Raw genomic sequence first — 23,534 nt, 5'->3', positions numbered from 1 at the left:
TAATGAGGCGAACAGAATTAATTAGAAAAAGCTCCTCAAACGATAAATGTTGTAACGGGCTTTAAATGCTTCAGTCTGCAGTCATACATCGCCGCGGCTGTTGTGGAAAGACTGGTTCCTCGCCCTGGAGACTAATCGTCTGAGCGCGGCGACGCACTTCTCCTGCGCGTCTGGCTCTGACATCATCGGCTATGAAGTTACAGATATGGCAATGCCACTCTAGCAGACAGTTTAGTCTCCTTGAGACGGACAGACTATAGCTACCGCCACCATGTCGCTCACCTGGTCGGCGAAAGACCACAAAAACCTGAATCAACCCCCCGCGGCCGGACTGAAGCGATCGCGCAACGACACGGGGAACAAGGCGACGGTGGTGCTCGGTGCGCAGTGGGGAGACGAGGGCAAAGGAAAAGTGGTCGATTTGTTGGCGACTGAAGCCGACGTTGTCTGCAGATGTCAGGTATATTTTTGGATTCGTGATTACTTGTCCTTTCAGTGCCATTTTCCCTATGGATTCATGTTATCTGTCATTTAGCGGCTGTCTGGTGGCGCGCAACAGGTGCCAGGGTGGAAACACTTGTACCTCTGTGATTTGGGAACAGAATAATGTGGGACTGTCACAGTGAATCATATTGTATTGCACTGATTTAAATTATGTAATAGGGGAATGGTGGACATTAAACTCAAATTATTTAACATTTTTAACAGTACACAATTTATAAGCCTGATTTCTCTGTTAATTCTTCTCCAAACTATAACCTAAAGTTGCCCTGACTGGCTCATTCAACTGAGAGGTTATAGAAGGAAAGATTGGATTTAAAATGCCCTAATTTCACAATAATAAAAACAACTCCACACAGGTCAGTTTCAGAAATCAGAGGTCACTGCAGCAGCAGGACACACTGCCAACAGTTGCTGTGTTGTACATATACTTTCTCCACTGACAGGACTAGCACCCTGTGTTCTGGAAGCTTGAGAGCCCCACCCACCGGGCGAGAGCGAGGTCACATTCTCAGGGTGGCTTGATATGTGAGAAGGCCAGGTCTTAGCCAGGGATCCATGCACCAGCACCAAGCCAAGTCTGTTAAAATAGGCGCTGGAAAAGCCGGGTGAATTGGGAAGAGGGCGGCTTATCGCTGTCTCGCAAATATAAGATAGGACATGCACGCCTGGCTCAATCTTCTGTGGTGGTCTCTGGTGTCAACATCAGACTGTATTCATCAAAACAATATGGTGATAATATGTACCCTGCTTTGATTCATAGGGGGGCAACAATGCAGGACACACAGTGGTCGTGGATGGCAAGGAGTATGACTTCCACCTTCTCCCCAGTGGAATCATCAACACCAAAAGCACATCACTCATTGGTAACTTTCAGCGCTACAGAGGCAGCATCGTGAAAAAATATTAGCGCAGTCTACATATTCCTCTTCTTCTGCTCCTGTAGGTAATGGAGTGGTCATACATCTACCTGGCTTGTTTGAGGAGGGCGATAAAAATGACAAGAAAGGTAAATACACGTCACACAAAATGCACTTTTGTAAATTAAGATGACTGTGCTCACATAGATGTCTTTTCCATTCTCTGACCAGGTCTGAAAGGCTGGGAGAAGAGACTAATCGTCTCAGACAGAGCTCACCTTGGTGTGTACTGTATGCATAAATCCAGTGTTTTTAAGTGTGTGAAGTTTCATTGAAGTTTTACTGATCTGTTTGCCCGTCCCTCCGCAGTGTTCGATTTCCACCAGGTTGTCGATGGCTTACAGGAAACTGAAAGACAAGCACAAGAAGGAAAGACGTAAGGGTTAGGGAAGGGCAGACAGAAGGCTACCGCTGCGTCAAAAGATAATGTGCCACATTACACATTGACTTTCTTTTGCTTGTGTTTCGTGACAACAGCATCGGAACAACCAAGAAGGGCATCGGACCTGCATACTCCAGCAAAGCATCTCGCACTGGCCTCCGTGTGTGTGACCTCCTGGCTGACTTTAAGGATTTCTCCACAAGGTAGGGATCATGGGAATATGGCCAATGAGGCCACTTTCCAAGAGTATAATTTTAATTGATTCAGGATTTCCTTTATTTTAGATTCAAGAACCTTGTCCACCAGTACCAATCCATGTATCCATCCTTGACAGTTGATGTTGAGGACCAACTGAAAAAGCTCAAGGTAGAAGCTGACGATGAGATAAAAAGTGATGAATGTCATTCTACAAAAAAAACATATTCCTGTCTCATTGTTTCATGCAGGAATACGCTGAGAGATTGCGGCCGATGGTCAGAGATGGGGTCTACTACATGTACGAAGCTCTTCATGGACCTCCAAAGAAAATTCTGGTTGAAGGGGCCAACGCTGCTCTCCTTGACATTGACTTTGGTAGCGATAAAACCTTGACGCATGTGTGATTATCTCGGAAAGAGTGGGTTCTATAGTAACATAAACGTATCCTCTTCAGGCACATATCCTTTTGTGACATCATCAAACTGCACTGTGGGCGGGGCGTGCACCGGTCTGGGCATCCCTCCTCTGAACATTGGCGATGTGTTTGGTGTTTCAAAGGCCTACACCACCAGAGTGGGAATCGGAGCCTTCCCAACAGAACAACTCAATGTAAGAGCTTGGTGTTACTCCGTGTTGTGGCGATGACCCAAAAGTCACACTTGAGTTAAAGATATCGTGTTAAAGGTGCTATATGTAAAAGTTAGCCACCTGCCAAATTCGTACTCCAAACACAGCTGCTAACTCTGTGGCCATAAAGTGGCTAGGTGCTAGCTGGTTAGCATGCTAACTTCAGTATATATCTCTTCAACCCAATGCATCGATGTCTTTGACATAATGGCAAAACTGTTATTTCTTTACTTTCTTCTTCTTCTTTAAAATGCAAATTATTACATATTGCACCTTTTAAAAAATGACCTAGGTAAAGTGAAAGTCACCCGTGCGGATAGTGCTTCAGTATCTTAATCTAAATGTTGTCACATGTCTTCATTGCCCTCTCGACCTTTGCATCATACAAAGTAGAGTAGAGACGCATGACCTGTTATGTAACTTGCTGATATCGACATACAGACATACAGTTTGTTTGCTATCATGTGTCAGACACAGCCAGTAGAGTAGGTTGGAGGAGAGGGGAGAGGAGGGGGGTGAGTTTGTTCTCAGGCCGAGTGCAGCTGTCAAATTTTGTGTGAGACGGGCTCAAACACTCTTTACCTCTTATGCAGATCACATGTTCACAGGGTTAAATTTAGGGCCAGAGTGGGGTACAGGATAAATTTACTGTGTGAGCTGGGGTTATGTTACTTGTCACGGGAACTGACCATAGGGGCATAGGTCAGGAGATTAAACCTTTAACCCCCCCAACTTACATGATGTTTTATTGTACTCAGCTGTGTATAAAACTACTGTACTGGTTGCATATTTTCTGGTTTCTGCAGGATTATTAAATGCCTGATATAATTAATTTTCATGAATAATTTAGTAACAGGTAGGGGTGCTTTTTCCCCTGTTCACTGCAGGCGGTGGGAGAGCTGCTGCAGACGAGGGGTCATGAGGTGGGCGTAACCACAGGAAGGAAGAGACGTTGTGGCTGGTTGGATCTCGTCATTGTCAGATACGCTCACATGATTAATGGCTTCACCGCGTGAGTGGCTTGAGCAGTTTAAACAAATGATCAGGTGTTGTGTGGTCACTACATCACAAGCACACAGTCTTTTCTGCACCAAATTTACATTTGAATATTAATGATCATCGCATGTTGAACAGTTCTCCTTCTGACATGTCACCTGTCCAACAGCATTGCTTTGACAAAACTTGACATTCTGGATGTGCTGGATGAAATTAAAGTTGGAGTTGCCTACAAACTCAATGGAAAAAGAATTCCCCATTTCCCAGGTGATTTAACAGAAGGAACTATATGTGGAATAAGACCTGCAATCTGCTTTGTGTGATGAAAGATAGCATTGATTTAAAGATTGGTTACCAACAATTTCTTTCAATCATAGCCAACATGGACGTTTTGCAAAAAGTGGAGGTTGAGTATGAGACCTTCCCTGGTTGGAAGACAGACACGTCCGCAGCCAGGAAGTGGAACGACCTCCCAGCCAAGGCACAGAACTACATCCGCTTCATCGAGAACCACATTGGAGTTCCCAGTATGTTTGACACAAATCACAAACTTCCATATGTTCTTACTTTTACACTGAATAAATATTGCAAAAAGCGATTGTTAACACTGCCCCTGAAGGCCTCCAAATCAAAATCATAGTAATGCATGATATTCGTTGGGTGGCACTGTTTCACTACACCAGAAATATCCATTTCCATTATGATTATGACTTCTACAGTTTTGTCAACTTTTCTAATCTTACTCTCTGTTTCTGTCTCTCATTTTAGTCAAGTGGGTCGGTGTTGGAAAGTCCAGAGAGTGCATGATCCAGATGTTTTAGAGGCGTACCTCTGTCTCCCCTTGATGGAAGCACAGACAGTGTGGCATGATGTGGCATCGTTTCATCACCTAACATTATCTTCTTCATTAGTTAATAAACATAACAGCTATGTAACCTTTGAGCAGTGTTGGCTATACTTGTTTTGTTGCAGTCAAATGTGTTTTCTCTTTATTAATGCAGTTATTAGATTGAATCACAAGAGGAGTATCAATCTATGGCCGCATCAGCAACTAAGCCAGAAAACACATTTTCAGATTGAAGCTGAGGGTGGCACTCTATCTATGGCACACTATCATACTACCCAGCTTGACTGTGTGTAAAGTAAACATATTGGGACTGTGTTGATCATTACTTTATTTAATTTAATCAAAAGAAAAAAATATCATCCAAAGTAAAGTATGAAGTATTATAAAGTAGGCATTATTCCACACTTTTGATATCTGAAAATAGTTATTCTTCCGTTCCTGGTGTGTTCACCTTTACTACAATCGTCCAATGTTCAGCAATTCATTTCCGATATCAAAAAACAGAAAATACAAAATTCGCGACAGCACCTGAAGGCAGCACGGTATGTGGACCAAATTATAAAACCAAACGTCACGTGACAGCAGAGCAGTCGTCGGATTGGCTCTGAGTTTCCATGTGACAATAAAGACTGCGTGTGATTGGCTCCCTGTTGCCTCCATTGCATTTTTCCCGCAACAAACAAGTGTGGAGGTAGGAGAACGGCGGGGACTTTTTTGTACAGCCAAAATGCCGAAACGAGCTTGTCCTTTCCCTCAAACCTTTTCCTCCCAGTACAAAATGCATATCGGGCAACAGGAGCTGAACAACTACGGCGTTTTTGGGAACAAATACAGGCTAGAAATCTATGGTAAGTACATGCTAAAGTTGATGTTAGCTTCGTCGTCGCGCACATTTTCTAGTTGCCTTTGCTTGCGTTGGATTCAAACATTTAACAGTCGCACTTGGTCAGTTTTGGTGTATTTGTTCGTGTTCCTAAGACGAGTAGTCGTGTACACCTCATGAAATCACATTAATATGGCCACTGTTATGTCAGACATTACTACCAGCTGACCTATGAACAAACACAGCGTAGTTAAAGTGCAGTCAGTCTTGCTTAAATGTGCCATTGGTCCCCTGTTTACCCCGTGGCGGTCAGATGAGTTGGTCACACGTAATTTCAGTCATGAGTGTGTCTGTTTTTGTTATCCAGAGAAGACAAAGAGCTTGCTCTTCAACGGTGCCAAGGCTGTGACGGGTAAAATATGGACGGGAGAGGAGAGGTGCTCCGAGCCACAGCCCACTGGACAAGCTGACACTCCTGCATGCAGTCAGGCACTGCTGAGAGGACAGACACTAATTGGACATGACGGGAGACTGACAAGAGCAAGCAGTGCACAAGGTGAGCCTGGACTGATGGCTGCTGTCCAGACATATTTAAGTAAAAGACACAGGATGACAACTACATTTTCAAGTGTCAAACAAAGAGGCTGCACCATATTTTACAGCACCAGTTGCAATGAGTGACCTCTCCAACAGCTGACCACAGACCATACCTAGCCAACCATTTATACATCTATTTTTTTAGCTACTTGCAATCTGTGAGGCGTCACAGTGCAGGAGCCTTACCCTTACCCCTTTAACCACATTTGGGCGATGTCCACCTTGTTTGAAATGTGAAACCTCAGCGGGATCCACACTGAGAGTAAACAAAGTCCAAATGTGTGAGAACAGTGACATCTACTGATACGAGCAGAGTAGTGAAGTGGCAGGTGACATCAGCCGGGTCATCCAAAACATGTTGACACAAAGTGGAGACCTTGGGCTATCTGAAGCACTCGCGTAACCTGCCAATCCTCAAATGCAGCCTCACAAAGTCCAGAATCGACCTTGTGAATATAGTCAACCATGTAAAGTTAAGGTTGTATTTGCTCTTAAACATCTTACAAAGTGTAAATCCCAGAGTCAAACATGGACAGATGTCATTAATCCAGAGTTTAGTGTATAAGCTGTCCTGTAATACATCATGGAAAACATGATACCAGATAATCATAAATCTACTCAAATAACTCCCATGTGATATATTTAACATGTGATTTACAGTTTTACAAATCTATCTTAATACGATATTAACATGCCCATATGTACATTGGAAGAGTTATTGATCGGTGTCATCCTGTTTGTTCTGGCCCTGAGATCACTTCCTAAAGCAAGCGAGGAGGGACAAAATTCGCTCTCCTTATTTCTGTGTAAAGAGTCTTACTAAAGATCAGCCGCAGCTAGTAAGAGTAGAAATTTCCCGCTTTGTGTTACCATCCCTCCACTGTAGCTCAGCACAGAAACATCGTCTGGGGAAGCACAAAGAGGGAATTTCATACTAAAACAGTTGTAATTTTGGAAGAAACCAACTTGATTCGGATCTACTGTATGTGTGGCCAGTATGAACAGGAGTAAAGATTACATTATAAGCTGTTACTATGTACATGTGAGCGTGGTTTTAATATAGTCCTATCCTTTAATGGCCACTCAGATACATGCTGGATGTTATGTGGTCACATGACACTTCCTGAGTTAACTCAGGATGGGAGGTGTTTGTTAAAATGAGACAAGCCAGAGTACAAGCATTCACTGCACTCAGAGATGGTTAGTTCAGTTCATGCTTTTCACCAGCAGATGTCAGCCTCGGCACAGATTTAGATTCTCATTTTGTCTACTTCATAACTATGCTAAATGCTCACGCAGTGTACTGTATGGATGTGTGCGTTGTGTGTAGGTCCGGCAGTGGCTCCGACAGGCTGCTGTGTGTGTCAGAAGAGCCAGGGGTCCAGGACACCATGCTCCCAGTGTGACCGTCTAGCCTGCTCCTCCTGTACCCGACAGTGCTCCAGCTGCTCCAGCCTCTGCTGCTCCGTCTGCACCATCACAGAGTAAGTCCAGATTTGATTTCCTTTTCACCCCTTTTTTCCACCAAATCATTGTGATAGTGGCATTTTTTTGTCACTAATTGATACAGCTGTCAACTTTGCTGTGCAATTTATATTAAAAAACTAGGAATATCTGCAAATATTCACCTCTTATGCACCTGCATTTGTCCTTATCAGCTTAAAGTGGGCTGGAAAATATTGGCCCTCCAAACATTTCACTGCATCCCCAGCTGGACTCTAGCTGCAGTGTTTTTTTGTTGTTTTTTTTTTTCTAGTCATCCTGGCTTCAAAGTATTACTAGAGCCCTTTAAACTCGGAGGCCGTGTATGCTAAGGTTAATTAGGTGTCACACGGAAAATCACTCGCCATTGTATGAAAGACATGTTTATATGAGATGTGCGATGCAAGCTGTTTCTCATCTCTTCTGTGAAAGGCATTCCTCTTGTGCCTTTCTCTCTTTCTCTCTTTCTTTCTGAACTGTAGACTGTAGAACTGTAGGGTTGTGTGCATCACTGGACCAAAACGACCAGTAGATTTATTGTATTTTGCATAAAGAAAATTACACACTTGTATAACTCAACCCTGAACCTTGCTGGGTTTTAATCAGTTTTGGCTGGAGTGCCGGTAAGGTATGAACAGAGCTGTAGGTATGAATTTGCTGGATGTTAAGACTTCAAATAGCAATGAAAGCAGGAAGCAAAATGGTTGCTTTTCATCTTTTGAGCATGAAGAAGCAAAGTTCTTACCCGCTGTCAAAAAACCTTTGTTGGTGGCCTTGGTACAACAGTTAGCAAACTGAGGCTGAGCAGAATTAATTATTTTCATTATTATTTCTTTAAAAGTAAGTTTAAATATGTTTTATAAGCCTTGTTCACTAAAGGGAGAAGAAGTTAACTATTTCATGGGCATTTCACATGTTTCTTTTTAACTCTAAGTGAACTTGAACAAAAAAAATAGCCAACAAGAAATGAGAAATAAATTACCACCACCAGTGTTTTTGAGTCACTCAAAAGAAACCAACCCAAGGTTGCTTATAATAAGCAGACTTGAAAACCCTAGTATCCTGTGAAGTTGGAGGAGCAGGTCAGCCATTCTTGGGGTTGATGGTTCAATGTCCAATATGCAGAAATGCAAACTGCCCACATTGAGTGTGTAATATTGACCTAAGTGTTTGCTAAACAATTATAATGTACCATTTTCTTTGATCCCCAGTTACAGCGGGCAATATGATGAAGTACTATGCTGCAGCTGCTCGACGTAAAAGGAAGTCCAAGGAGAGATCGGGAGGTTGTGTGAACATATGTAGTTGCCTCACATGAGATATTTCTAAGACTGCATTTTACACCTGAGATTTTTTTAATATGATCTAAATGTTTTCTTGTCTGTATATATGTATGTATTGCATTCCAAAATTAACTGAAATAAACTTGAACACTTTTGTATACAGTTAAGTGTTATGATCTCTCTGGTGTACCTCATGGATACAGTCACAATGTGTATTTTGATTTGTAGAAATGGAAAATACTTGTCTATGTTTGGCGTTTAAACAGCTGAAATTTGTCTTCGCTTGCATTTGTAGAAAAAGGTACATTAAAAAGACAACATTTCACATCCAAACAGGACACATTTGCATAGACACGCAACAGAAATTGCATTTAAAGGAGCACCATGTTTAGATGTATCGAACCGAATCAGGAAAACAGTGAGTGCTGAGGTAGCAGGCTCAAATCAAAAAGGAGCAAAGTATGGTAATTCTCGAATAATAAAGGAATAAAAATGGGACGTGTAGACAAAAATCTGCCACTTAGCTAAAAGGTGACCCAACTATCATCCTGTGTTGTAGATGCATCAGCAGATGGCAGCACACTTCAAGGACTCATTTGAGGGATGAGTTCCTTCTAGGCTGGACCATACTCAGGGTAATAAACCGCTGCTGCCTCACTAGATGAACACATTTATATCGCCATGCTAAAGAAGCGTTTCTGGAACCTTTTAGTTGAAGCATGAAAGTTTTGTCTTGGCAAAGAAAATAAAATTCCTATCCTTCCTGTAGGGACTGACCTTGAGAATCTGCTATGGCGTGTATTTATTAAAACAAGAAGACCCAGAGGTTGAACAGGACCAGCAGACAATTTGGCTACAATTATCCCTGCTGGACACGACCTTGAGGTGCAGTCATCACGTTCTCTTGGCTGCGGCTCGTCACTGATGATGACTGGTTTCAGGGTCAGGTGTTGTACACTCTGAGTAATTGTTCTTGGTGGCAGAAGTCCTCAGCACTGCTTTATAGAAATCAATCACATGACATGGTCTTATAGATATTAGCTTGGATGAGTGCACTTCCTGGAGCTCATTGCAAATGCGACTATGAGCCGTGTGAGTCACATCCCCTGCTCAGCGGGGCCAGTTGTGGCTCCAGTCTTTGGGGAGCTCTGCAGTTGGTGTCCGCGAGCGCCGCTTGATTTCTGGCTGAGTGAGCAGACAGCTGCTGGCAAGCAAGGCGTCAAGTTGTCTGCACATTTCTTGATAAGACTTTAAGGAAATGAAAGGTGGATGTAAAAACACTTAACAGGAAGACATTAACTTTTTAAGCTGCAAACTTTTTTTTGTTGCTTATATTCAAATAAAACGGTCACTGGCTCATAAAGGCCAAGAGATTTCCACAACTCTTGAGCAGCTTGTGTATGTGTTTTGAGTCAAATAATAGTTATACTTTTATTAATTATTGAGCTGAAATGATTAGTCAGTCAAAAGATACATTATTTGGCAACTATTTTGATCATAAATGTATTGGTTATGGTTATTTATCAAGAGAAGTGGCTAAATATTTGCTATTTCCTGCTTCTTAAATTTAAAAATTGACTGATTTTTCACTTTTTTTTTACATCACTGTAAAGTGAATATCTTTTGAGTTTGGACTGTTGGTCAAACAAAACATCTGGTGATGTCACCTTTGTCTAACTTTTCATTATTTTGTCATTTTTTTAGACTAATTCATTAATTGTGAAAAAAAAAAAAGCGATTATGAAAATATTTGTTATTGTCATAATACAATTATTGTCATAAGTTGAACTTCTTGGCGAACGATTGAAATATCTAATAATCCATCTTTGTATGTTTGATTAAATCCTTGCTACACAATTAATAATGACTTTTTTGATGAGGTTAGGCTAAGACATGCAGTTTCTACAAAATAACATCACCTTTAAAGCCACCTGTAAATGTATTATTTTGCTGATGAACCTTGCAAGGCTGTCAAATGCTTTGTACATGCCCACACATACAGTTACAGGCACAGAAGAGAAACAAACTTGATCCTACTCGCCTCTCCTCTCCAGTGTCCTCTAGACCTTTATGAGTTTGCCTTTATCAGCTGAGTAACACTGTTTGGAATTATGAGTCAGAGTGACCCAAAAAATATTTGAAGTCCAGTTTCGAACATCACAAAGTCTCACCTGATTATCCAGTTGTTTCGGCCGATTTCCTGTGATCCACGATCGCAACAGACATCTCTTTTGTACACTTGTATTCAGAAGTACAGGACTGATATGATGCATGGCCTCAATTTAATATCAGCTCATGCCTAAATATTAAAGATATACTATGCAGGATTTATTGTTTGCTGTTTGTAATGACACAATTTTACACATAAAAGTGTTTTTACAGGTCTTGGGGAGTACTGCTGCATATGTGAGACAATAGTTTGAAGTCTTTTGTGGCTCCAGAGGAAGCTGCATGTAACTTGATTAAGTGCCTCCTGTGGTGTCACTCAGTGGTTTGTTGCATTGTGGGTAATATAAGTTTTGAAAAGGAAGAGGAATGTGTGGAATCAAAAAAAATGCTATCTCTGGTTCTGCTGTATTGATTTTGATCATTGTTTTATTCCATCAAGTATGAGTCCCAACAGTTTTATAGGACAAGCGTGCCTGGTGCCTGTATTTCCCACAATTCAACTAAGTCAATTAGTGACATCACTGGTGGAAATTCATTAGAATACATGCAGCTTCCTCGGGAGACACAAAAAGCGTTATACTGCTTTTTTTCACATTTACACGGTAGTCTAATGTGTTAAATTGGAGGAGTTACCCTTTACAGGTGAAAGAAAAAGTTAAAGAAGCTGAGAAAAAACACACAAACAGACACCATCACACGCTTCTGGTGTGACGTGATGATTGAGAAGGAGAGGAAGGATCACTTTTGTGTGAGTCTCTTCGCTGTTTTTAGGAAACCTTTAAAGCAAATGGTGTTGGTGACATACTGCAGGTCTTCCATCTCTTATTCCTCTCCCAGGTCTAGTAAAAAACAAACAAAAAAAAGACAATCGCTTGGACTTCTTTTACACAAACATTTACTACATTCTTTGTTGACTTATTAGAAGGAAGGATGTTTCCCCCTTCCCTCCTGCTCTGCTGACTTCATAATGATGTGCTGTGTTTATGTACCTTCAAAACAAGGGAGGGCAGCTGTCGAGGTTTTCTGCACATCCCCATCCACGACACCCAAAAGGGGGGGAAAAAAAGGTCACGGTGTGCCCCCCCCCCACCACCCAAGAATGGTCCTCATCTCCTCCATGGTACATGTATGGCTGGGTGTCTGCACAGGAGAAGGGGGCCACATAATCACCCACAGCGCTCCAGACAGGACCAACTGCAGTCGGCCAGCGGGAGCACGTGGCTTTGTCTTTCACCCATTCTTTCGGGGACCAGCTGTGGTCTGAGTGTAGCCCAATGATGCTGCTGCTATAAATATGTGTCAACGAGTGTGAGTAAGTGACAGCTGTACAGTGGACCAAGGACACACTGTCTTGGCACTGTCAGGGCGAGCCACTCCAAAAAAGGCAAACCCAGTGTGGGAGCACTAGTTGATATGTATTTATGCACTTGTAGCAGTTGATATGTGGCGTATACGGCTCAGATTGCAGCTTTAGGTTGTGGTTAAGAACTTTAAATGTTGAAGTGTTCGTTTACACCAGACATATATGTAATAAATGAGGATTTTTCTATCTCGGGCGGAGTGTAATTTGGTTTTCCTGAAAGTCAAAAGAATTGCTCCTCCAAAATTAAGTGGATGATAACCATATGCATGTGTAGAGGGGAAAAGAAATCTACCCATGCATGTGTGTGTGTGTGTGTGCGCGCGTGTTGTCTGTACACAAGCGCATGTGCGATTGTGTTTGTGTGCCCTTTTCAAGTGTGACCACCTGTCTTTTGTTAAGAAATAAATAAATAAACACAGGCCACACCAGCTGTCCCTGGCAGTCCGTCCCCTCAGAGGTCAAGGGCTCCCACCGCTGGCCTTGTTGAGGTGGTGGACACTTACAACTTTCCTCTCAACTTCTCTCAAGTACCTCTAAACACACACACACACAAACACACACACACACAAAACCACTCACAGCCAGGCTTTGAGCCTCGGAGAGGAATGTTTTATTACACCATCGAGTTACACTGCACATATCCCAGCTCGTCACCCTGCAGCTAAGCCCTATCACATGGCTCCTACTTTCCATGTGAAGGTTTTGGTCCATAAGAGTCGCTCTCACACACACCAGGCAGTCTAAGCCCTGGATCCCGGTTAGGCAGATGTGAGATGTTGGTGCCAGCGAGCGCTCTGAGGCCTGCTGCCGTGGATGTTTACAGTGTGAGGTGGCCGCAGCATTGCAGAGGGCCCTTATTTACTGTTGGGCTGGCTGGGTCTGTTCAGGGTGTTTATGAATGATCTTGGGAGGACATTGTTTTCTTTATGTCGGAGCTGCCTGGCTAGCGCCGCTGTGTCGTCTGTTTGTGCATAAAGTACGTGCTGGGGAGCTGGGCCAGACAATAGCCTGGCTGAGCTACGACCCACGCACACAATAGAGTGGTGGGATGAGGCCGAGGTTTGGGGCCGTGGTTTTGGGGGCTGTGGGGGTGGAGGAAGGATAGATGGGGGGCAGGGGCAGTTGGATGCGGCCCTTGTCTATATGGTGTTTCCCAGAATGGGTGAGCTGGGATTGGGGGGAGGGTGGTGGGAACCCGAGCACATCCCCATTGGGATCACGTAGCGGAGCAGCTGGATTTCTTTCATGGTGCAGCGGGGAAATAATTAAAAGTTCTCGCCATTGAAATCGTCCAGTGAATTGGCATGAAGTTCCTCAAGTAGACACATTAGTGGTATGTGTTTGTTTACTTACAAATAGATGTGTGTGTGTGTGTGTGTGGTTTGCTGTAGATATAATCAAGTGTAATAACAACAAAGTCAACTAGCTTTGTTATCCCAGGTTTATCGCTTATCTGGAGAGTATTGGCAACAGGTCAGGAACAATGGGAGCCCATCTTGAAACTGCTCCGTCCTTGAGCTCAGTTTATGGTTTCAGAGGGATCGGGCTTGTAAGACCAGCAGTATTATCACATTCTGTTGTCTCTGTACACATAGCAGTGCTTCCCACACACACCGTCTGGCTGATTGTTGCTGCTGCGTGTCAGACGAGGGCTTCTTGTGTTATGTTCTTAGGTTGCAGTCTATTTTTACCTTTTCTTATTAAATTCAGAGCTCGCTGCATGCTGCTAACTACCAGTGTTTTGTCTGGAATAGCGTGAAAACTAGTGTGACAGTGCAAATGAGTGAAATCCACACAAAGAGAGAAAGTTGTTCCATTTAATTCTATGCATAATCTTAAGAAAGGCCTAAATCAAGATTGTCACATTTCCACAGCACACACACACAAGCACACTCCAAAAGCGCAAAACAAGGAAAATGCACGTACAGTTATAGATCAACGTAAATTGCCTCAATATCTAACCAATGTCAATTCTGCATAAAGATTGTCCTCTAATCTCTACACCACTAACACTGAAGCAATTGATTACTATAAAATATACCTTTCTTATTAAAAAATTATATTAAATTCTAATGGCACTTCTACAAATTCTATTAAAAAGATTTTCGTTTGACATTTAGAAGCTTTTTTTCCATTTTTTTTTTTTACCAAATTAAAACTGAGACAGTCAAATGTTGCACAAGAAGCAAATGCAATAATAAATATTTCTCATGATTATACACAATTTCACAGTTGTAACCTGCAGAGGACAAAAATTCCAGTATCAGTAAAGTCTTTTTTTCAGACTTAAAGATCATACAGCATGAGTTAGGCAAACATAGCCCTCAATCAAGAGTAGCACTGTTTCCATACAAGTCAACAATCAACATCTCAGTGTTTCACATTCAACAGTGACATTAACTAAGGACTGGACTGTTAGTTCCCAGTAGAGTCGGCTAAAAGCCCAATCACAGAAATGCTTGTCTTCAGTTGAACATGTCCACAACAGATTTATTCACAGAAACAAAAAGAAATGGTCAAATAAATCTCAAAACGTAATCTCTCGCAAAGCAGCAAAAATAAATGGACTAGAAACTTTTAGCTTGTCTTGATTTAACATTTTGATATGATAGAAAAAAAAAAAAACAGGAACAAAAAGTTGTGAATCACTTCAGCGGGCCGCTGTCGCCGTGATGTGAACGTCCAGGGCAAAAATGTACAATATAGAAAAAGGGCTTCTCCAGATGCAACACCTGTTCGTGTGTCTACAAGGCACATTTGGTGATCATCCTGGAGGTATAAATAAAGACTGCAAACAATAAAAAAGAAACAATTCTTCACATATCGTTAGTTTGTCTACCTCTGTACGCATGTACGTTGGGGGATCGAGCAATTTAGTTTGCACCACGTACAAAATGTTTAAAAAACTGAAACTGTGACCAAATCTACATTCCTGTGTGTTCTGATTGAAATATACATTATTAACACTATGCAACATGTGAAACATAACTATTGTTCTGACAACAACACGGAGTGTTTGTGCAAGTAAACAGGGAGCCAAATCACATTTCTCGGAAAATTACACACGAGCCTCGGGAGAATGAAAACAGAGAGCAGTAATTCGGAGAGAAACGGTTTGATTTCTTCTCGACTTGGCCTCCCCCCGTTTACAAAATTCTGACAAACAATTGCAAATGCTGAGAAATCACACGTGAATTCATTTCTGTGTCCTGAAAAAAGTCTTGGCGATGAACTTAAAGGACCAAAAATAAAACAAAAAAACACCACCACCGTATGCTGAAATGGACAGGTGGTCAGCACCAACATTGTTACCAGACATATTATTACTGTCAATCTCAACAACCTTTCTAAATCAAGCACTTGGAAAACAATAGTCGGATTAATCTGATATTTTCTTGATAGATGTGCAATCAAATCACCGTGGCATCTCCTCCATGTAGAGGAACAATGAGGCGTTTATCTACTGCATGCTGGGATTTGGGGGGGGGCTGTTCTTTGATGCCTCCAAACAATACACCTGTTTACAGTGTCCTTGGTCTCCCTTTGCTAAATACATTTCTCACATTCCAATGGCTCCATTCAATACAGAAAAGTGCAAAGAGAGACTTGCGCTGCCTTTTCTCCCCACAGCTCGGAGGGAGATACACAATGATCCCTTGAGAACTACCTGGGATTTGGTGGTGGTGGATGTGTGTGTGTGAGGATGGGGGTGGGGGGGGGGACAATGCCTGTATTGTCTCATTTCTATAGGTAGCCATCGCCGTATCAGTGTGGCTGTGCTTGTGAACAACTGTCTCCTGTGGCAGAACAGCACTCAGAGAGGTATTAACCGCTCTGATTTGTAGTGAGTCCCAATCGAGGCTTGAATATGGAAAAAGGAGCCAAACTCCCCTTGGGAAGACGTGACACTTTAAGAGACTGCAGCCTTAATAAGACACCCGACTCTCTTCTCTCCACCTCACATGTGTTGTAACACGGAAAAACAAACAGTTTGATAAATAGAATATATATTTACATTAAATATACATACAGTAAGAAATAGCAGCCTAGACAAATAGTGTTGAAACTCTATGCATGCTAAAAACAAGTGCTTCTCTATGTTCCATGTGACAAATCTTGAATACTCTGTAGAGGTTTTTCTACGCGGTATATTAAAATACAATTACAGTAACGCAACTTGCACAGAGAAAAAAATGATCAAACAGCCCCCAATACCAGTTAATGAGTACCAAGATCGCTAGGCCAAGACGCAACGTCTTTCAAGCTTATAAGAAATAAGGACTACACCTACAGTAAACCCTGAACCAAGTCAAACTAATAAATAAATTCTGATCAAGTCTTCTCAGGACAGATTAGACAAAATATCATGAACTTTTAGTGCCAACGCCACCGTGAACAGATTGTTTCAGGGGGGGCGTCGTCACTAAAGGCTTCATCAGTAGTAACGTACACACATACAGTAAGATATGATAATGTGAGAGGGTTAATTCAAAGAAAGAAAAGTCAGTAGATTCGGCTGAATGGCACGTGGAGCACAGCTTTGATACCGACAATGTTCTGGTTATCCACCTGTCCCCTCCCTGCCTGCACACCGTGTCAGTGTCACCTTTACGCCATACCAGGAAATAACAAGGTAATTTACTGTTTTCTTCTAACGAGTCGATAAACATTTAATTGACAAGAGCTTGATTCACATACTTTTATTACATTCTTGTTAATGATTTAGTTAAGGACACTCATGGATCAATTAGCGTTCCAGAGTAGACAATTACTTTTGTTACCACCTGGTATGTGGAGTGTAATCTGTATTTTTGTTGTTTTTTTTAAAAAGGCCTGAAAACTTGAGAATTTGACAAGAAGGCATGGCGATATATATCCTATTCTTGCTTAAGTAAGTACACGAGGTGAAGTGTTAAGAATTTCAGTAGGCACCAGTGTTACAGGCTTTAAACTACCCCTCCTCTGATTACACAACTTCTTTTTAAGTAGCATTTAAAAGGCCATTCCATCAATATGTGCTCAAGGCAAATGAAAAAAAGAAAGAAATCTGGTGATACGATGGTCTGTTTGCCTCTTGTTATAAAAAACATAAACTGTAACCAACTTCATTTTAACCGAACAAAAATTCTACTTCCATAAAACAAAAACAAAAAAGTAATTACACTTCCAGTAGTCAGACTTCATTAGTTTTGCTGCCTTATGATAGTTTACTTGTTAAGGACTAAACAAATCCCCCCAAAAATAAATAATAATAATAATGTAGGAGTTAAAAAAAAAATCATATATTGCTACTCACGGACGGTTCTGATCTCCCATGTGCACAAATAAAAGTCTCACTCACTCTGACGATTGTATTAACATATGTTAGCATTAGCTACCAACCATTTTGCCCGTTATAGGGTGCTTTCAGCAAATATACTCCTCAAATAAACTCAACAGACTGACACAAACAAGACAGAGACAAACAAGTGCATCATCTGATTTGTTCACCTTCCGTCCACACTGATCCAGCTTGAGTTTCACAACACCCATGTTTCTCCTAACAGCCTCTAAACCACCATGTATGCCTATGACAGAAAACGGCTCCAGTTTTAAAGTTGCTACATCTTTAACTTGAGAAATGCCTCATGGGGTAGAATCCAAAAGATATGTCTCCGACAACCTGCCAACATGTGTATACTAATGGGAAAATCTGTTCAGTAGTAGTACTCAGTGTATGAAAAGACACTCTGTCTTGTGTCATGGCACTGCTGAGAGGTGTTTTATCCAATGGCAAGAGTCTTGACAAGGCCACAGTGAAACTTCCTGATGTGGCGGTAGAGGTCCCCTGACTGGGTGAAGCGCCGTTCGCACCACTTACAAGCGTGGGGCTTCTCACGTGTGTGGACCACAGCGTGCCGACTCAAGTTATGGGAGTACTGGAAGCTCTTGCCACACTGGCCACAGGTGTATGGCTTCTCGCCAGAGTGTGTGCGCTCGTGGCGCTTCAGGGTGTACATGCAGGAGAAGGTCTTGTTGCACTGCATGCAGGTGGGGACCGAGCCGTCGGGGGACAACTTGGAGCGGGCGCCGTCCTTCTCGCGGAAGTGTGAGCTGAGGTGCAGTTGCAGCACGTGGGGGCTGGGGAAGACTTTGCTGCAGAGGGGGCACACACACACCTGTTGCCCCGGGGGCAGGAGCACCCCGCTGGAGGTGGAGATGTCTGAAGAGGCCAAGTCGTCCTCCTCCTCCTCCTCGCTGTCCCCCAGCAGCCTCCCCCTCCTCTCCTCTACCTCCCGGCCTGGGGCGCCCTCCCTCCCTCTGCAGGCCTCCCCCTCCTCGTCCATCAGGTCCTCCTCCTGGGAGAGCAGGGCGGCTGTGGAGCCGTTGTTGCCTGGGAAGAGGGCAGCGAACCCTGTCACCACTGAGCTCCTGGCACTATTCCCAAAGCGCTGGCTCTCAGGGCTCATCGGCTCACTGTCCTCCTGCTCTGACAGCAAGTCGTGTTCGTCTTTAACAAGTGGCTCAGTGCCCTGCTGCTGGCTGTCGAGGGCCAGCTGTCCCGAGACGTAGGAGGGGTGTAAGGGATCTCTGCTAGACAGAGGCTTGAAAGACAAATCCAGTGCACAGTCCATGTCATCTGAAGCCCGGGACCTCTGGGACAGCGATACGGTGGAACTACTGACATCAGCTTTTGTTTTTCCAGCTGTTTGGACGCAGGGCTCGGCCTCTGCTGACACATAATTGACACCTACAAGGTCCGGGGACCTGCCAGAGTGACCGTTTGCCTTCTGCCTACTCTGTGTAGACCTATCACAATCTGTGACAGCCAGCCTGACTTCGCTGTTGTCCATGTCAAACTCCTCTGCCGGGGGGGCCCTGTGCAGCCCCTGAGACTGTGTCTGGGGCTGTCGCCGGATGAGCTGCTTACTGTGCAGCTCGCTGTCTGAGGAGTTTTCCCTGTCCAGACAGCTGAGTCCCAAACCCTCACTCATCTTTTCATCCAGAGAGGAGAGTTCCTTATCTTTAAGCTTGCCTTTACACACTTTCACTATATCATACATGTGTAGGTAACTGGCTGCTGCCAGGACATCCTCCACCGGGAGCGTGTTGAATTCCAACTTCCCCTCATACATAAATTCAAGGAGCAGACTGAAAGCCGGGGCTGTCACAATGTCACTGTTGAGATGCACAACGTCCCTTTTGTCCAGCTGGTCCCTGTAGAAGAGATGGAAGTACATGCTGCAGGAGGCCAGCACGGCTCTGTGCGCTTTGAATCGAGCCTCCCCGACAAGAACAGTGCAGTCACAGAGGAAACCTTGGTGACGCTGCTGACTCAGACACTGCAGCAACTGGCGGCTATGGTCTGGGAACTCCATTCTTCCTTCATAACCTGATGAAAAACAGGAAAAACAGGATACTGGATAAACGCAATGAAGCCATTTAGAGGGCACAGCGGAGCAGAGGCAAACACCAAGTCACCACAAGCAGAGAGAATGTGAGAGGATAACTTGAGCCAAATAGCGCAAATGATTTAAAAGTAGGAGCAAACATATAAACCTTAGCACACTTCGCACGATCATTCCTAATTTATAAACTTGATTCGGGAAGATTTAACGCGGCTCCAAAAGTCTACATCAACAACTTTATCCAACTTGGGAACATAAATCCTACATTCTTTCCAGTGGTGCAGGACACGCTACGCTGCGCTCACCCACCCATGTATCCCGGTGTAAACGGATCCACTCTCCAAATTATCCAAAGAAAGTAGTCCGCTTCTGGAGCACTCAGCCCTACTTCTCGAGCTCCCGAAAAAAAAAAATTTCTCGCGGAAAAGTGACGCACCGGGCGCGTTTCCAAACGCACGCCAAACAGCGGTGTTTACTGAACACGCAAGCGGGACTGGGAGCGATACCGCCGGTCCATCGGGGGAACGTGAAAAAATAAGAGCAGCGCAGAGTGAGTAAACTGGTGCTCTGTTTGCTAATTACACTGCAAGCTGTGGAGTCAGCTGCTCTGACATCACCGCAATGGAAACGCTACCTCCAGCTGTGCTCCCCTTTATGCCATATGTTAACTCTGGGCTGCGCAGTCTGAACGACACGCACAACTTGTGAAAGACAGTTAGATTTAGAAAGTGTCACGAGATTACGTTAACGTTTCTGACTCTTTCAACCCGCACATTTATCTCCAAAGAAAACTGCAGCCGAGAGCCGCGGATGAGAATAAAACGCTCCGTGGCCCTTTTACGCACTCATGAGGCACGCGCACAACTGTGAAATATTTGTTTAAAGGGGTTAATTCACAACGTTAAAGGGGAGATGGTCATTAAGAAAAAGAAAAAAAAAACTCAAGAGATTTGGGATTTAAAGTTGGATGCTGCCGAGAACAATGCGCATAAGTGTGATTTTGCGCGCATTGGTGGTATTATTTGGAAAGAAAAGTGTAAGAAGCGGATCGGAGAGCCGGAGGCGCAGTAAACCGAGCTCCACGTCCGTGTTGGGAAACGCATTGCTGGGAGCCTTTTAAACAGCAGAGGAACTCGCAGCAAAGCCAACTGCGCTGAAACGAAGCGGCGAGGGGGGACACTCTTTTAACTTTCGCTTTCCCCGCTCCCGAGCACAAAAACAGCGCACTTACATTGATTCCCGCCCGCTTCGTCGTGTTCTCTCCTAGAAGCCCCGGCGTCCTTTCATGATGTGCGGCCAGATGTTCGCTTCTCCTTGTCGTTTCTTGAGCTTCAGTCCCGACCCTGGCAAGGCAGGCTGCACTCAGCGCTGCTGTGTGTCAAGCAGGTTGATAATGGCACAAGTCTCGCGATATCGCGCGGCCACAATAAGTTCTGTACTACTCCGTGAATTCACACAGCGGCAGCAAGTAGCAGAGTACACTGGGAACATCAATTGGCTGTCTTATTAAAACACCTGTCCCGTGTGCGGGGGGGCTTTCAGAGCGGTAAATCCTGACGTGGAGGAATAGAAAAGTAGCGGATCACTGATTTCACATAGAGTTTAGACAAAAAAAGCAAACAATTTATATAAGATATGGCTTCAAGTAGACAATCTAATCATTAAAATTGCAAGTTTATTTATGTTATGTTATTTGATTTAAAAAAAATCCTGTTTAAAGGTGATGGGATTTGAAAAGTTCAAAACCAGGAAGTAAATCTGATTTGCAAGCTTTCTAAAAATGTTGCCTGTGGGTTTTGGATGAAAGAAAAACACTTTCAGCTCCAAAAGACTTTGCATGTGTGAAAGTACCCAAACGAATACAAAAAAAGTATAAATCACGCCCTGTGATTCAGAGGGTCAGTGGACTATTGGGAACTTTTAAGGCTGTTTCTCTCTAATCCTGCTTTGGGTTGTGGAATTCCCTGGCACCACACCACCCAGTGCCCTTTGTTGTCCCAGACCACACCAGCTCCTGGCTGTGATTTATTTGGCCTAAATTGTCTTAAGGCAGGAATTGTGCTGATTTATGTGGGTTGAGTCGGAGAAAAAAAAAAAAAAGTCACAAATTTGTTCAGGCAGCCTCCGGAGTCTGCTCTGTAATTGTTAAAAGCTAGAGATGGTGGCACAGTGGAGGAACAGGGGGCTCGAGGTTGCAGCTGCTCATCTCGTGCCCCCCTCCTCCTCCTCCACCTCCTCCTCCTCCTGTCCCTCCCTGTGCTCCCCCAACTGCTTCAGTCACCTTTGCCCTGTGTTCCAGCTGCCGTGTGTTTTGAAAGGGCCATTTGCAGCTCCTCGCAGCCTTCTGACACAGAGGGGAATGAGCAATGTGACGGGAGGCGGCAGCCACTGGTCGAAAGGGGCCACCGGCTAGATTCTTATCCACTTACTGCTTTATTCCATTTTTAGTCTGGCTGTTACTGTTACAGAGGAGGGGATATCTGCACTCTGGTCATGTCCAGATGATCATAAGCGGGACAGTGTCATGCCCCCTAAATAAAAACTCTCCTTATTTTGGTCTAATAGCTTAATTGGTATTGAGAAGTTCTTAAACTAAATGTTTATCCAGAAGCATCAGACGTGTGTGTGTGTGTGTGTGTGTGTGTGTACGTGCGTGTGTGTGCGTGCTACATGAGAAACAATTTACCATTCAGTGCTGACACACACACACACCATCCATGCAGGAGCAGCGATGTGGATAAGAATAGGAGCAGTGGCCCCGTGTTTCCCTGGCCCTGGCAAACGTAGGCGCCCAGTAGAGGAGGGGTGTGTGTTCACAGGGCAAGACAAAGCAGTGGTTGTGCCTGGGGACCGTGGCCTCAGAGAGAGAGGCTCGGCACGGTGAAGGTTCTCACACACAGAGAAAAGATAGAGAAAGAGAGACAGAGGGAGAGAGAGGGAGAGAGAATGGGAGTGGGAGAGTGGGGGAGCAGGGGGAGAGAGAGAACACTTCCTGGAGGTTCTTTCTTCCTCTCTGCAATCATCAATGGCATTCTCCCCCTGACCCACTCCTCTCTCAGACAAACAAAAGAGCCCGCATTCCAGTGTAGCCTGACCGGCCAACCAGCCAGCCAGCCAGCCATCCAGCCACAGTGGAAGCACATCGCTCTCCCCGCTGGACCAAAGTCTCACCATACGGGTGGGCCAGAGTTGTAGATGTCTGAGGATGCTTGTGTTTCATCCTTATATGTTGAAATCTCCTTTAAAACTCTTGACCCATCTAATTTTTATTTTCCATTAACTAGCTTTTATGATGGAAAAAGTCCTAACATTTCACTGATTCACTATTCCTGTCTGACTGCATTGTGTATCAGAAATATTGAAAGATCACACTTTTTTTTTTTTAGCTGAAATATTCTCTTTTTCTTGTTATTCTTTATTCTTTTATCCTCAAAATTCAGCTGGACATGTTTGGTATCTGTGAGTTTGAACAATATTTGTCTGTGCAGCATGAGGTTAGAGATAATGTATATTTGCCCTGTGTTTTTGCCCTGTGCAACAGGATTATGTAATCAGGATACAAACAAAGGTAACTGTAGTCTGTACAGTTACAGAAAAAAAGATGTAATTAGATTACAGGCACATTCAGTAAAAAAGATGATTACTAACATGATTGCAATTTTAAAATAAAGAATGTCACCCTAGTCTGAAACCATGCGTATGTGCACACAAGCCATCGTGTGGACATTTATTTTCTCTTGTCTTTATTTGTTTATGTTTGGTGTTGAAGTAATCCAAAAGTAATGGAAAGTAATCAAGTTACATTACTTTAATATTGTGATACTTGGATTACTTTACTGACTACATGTTTTAACAGGTAATTAGTACATTTTTAAAGTAACCCTCCCAAACCTGACCATAAAGTATTGTACTGCTCATACTACAGTCACACCCCAACTACTTTGCAAATGCACTTACT

General features: G+C 43.5%; 3 protein-coding genes across 4 annotated transcripts; 2 read left to right on the top strand and 1 right to left on the bottom strand.

The window, feature by feature from the left end:
- Nucleotides 1–189: 189 nt before the first annotated feature.
- adss1 (adenylosuccinate synthase 1) lies at nucleotides 190–4,564 on the top strand. Its single transcript, XM_084380950.1, has 13 exons — nucleotides 190–460; nucleotides 1,265–1,367; nucleotides 1,448–1,510; nucleotides 1,593–1,643; nucleotides 1,731–1,797; nucleotides 1,899–2,006; nucleotides 2,088–2,169; nucleotides 2,250–2,376; nucleotides 2,456–2,610; nucleotides 3,516–3,640; nucleotides 3,794–3,891; nucleotides 4,002–4,151; nucleotides 4,393–4,564. Exons 1-13 carry the CDS (start codon nucleotides 272–274, stop codon nucleotides 4,443–4,445), a joined length of 1,371 nt encoding a protein of 456 aa, XP_084237076.1. The 5' UTR covers nucleotides 190–271; the 3' UTR covers nucleotides 4,446–4,564.
- Nucleotides 4,565–5,122: 558 nt separating this feature from the next.
- siva1 (SIVA1, apoptosis-inducing factor) lies at nucleotides 5,123–8,818 on the top strand. Its single transcript, XM_084380951.1, has 4 exons — nucleotides 5,123–5,319; nucleotides 5,662–5,850; nucleotides 7,222–7,375; nucleotides 8,585–8,818. Exons 1-4 carry the CDS (start codon nucleotides 5,199–5,201, stop codon nucleotides 8,631–8,633), a joined length of 513 nt encoding a protein of 170 aa, XP_084237077.1. The 5' UTR covers nucleotides 5,123–5,198; the 3' UTR covers nucleotides 8,634–8,818.
- Nucleotides 8,819–13,991: 5,173 nt separating this feature from the next.
- zbtb42 (zinc finger and BTB domain containing 42) lies at nucleotides 13,992–21,006 on the bottom strand. Of its 2 annotated transcripts, none has more exons than XM_084380726.1 (2): nucleotides 20,808–21,006; nucleotides 13,992–19,560 (listed from the first exon to the last, which is right to left on the bottom strand). In XM_084380726.1, the coding sequence occupies exon 2, from the start codon at nucleotides 19,544–19,546 to the stop codon at nucleotides 17,951–17,953; it is 1,596 nt and encodes a 531-aa protein (XP_084236852.1). In that variant the 5' UTR covers nucleotides 19,547–19,560; nucleotides 20,808–21,006; the 3' UTR covers nucleotides 13,992–17,950. The 2 variants fall into 2 exon arrangements, with proteins under 2 accessions (XP_084236852.1, XP_084236851.1); XM_084380725.1 differs by lacking the exon at nucleotides 20,808–21,006 and adding an exon at nucleotides 19,886–20,299.
- Nucleotides 21,007–23,534: the final 2,528 nt, after the last annotated feature.

The sequence above is a fragment of the Pagrus pagrus genome (assembly GCF_965226575.1).
Source record: "Pagrus pagrus genome assembly, chromosome: 18".
NCBI lineage: Eukaryota > Metazoa > Chordata > Actinopteri > Spariformes > Sparidae > Pagrus > Pagrus pagrus.
Note: the sequence above shows the minus strand (reverse complement) of the source record. Positions and strands in the feature narration are given on the sequence as shown.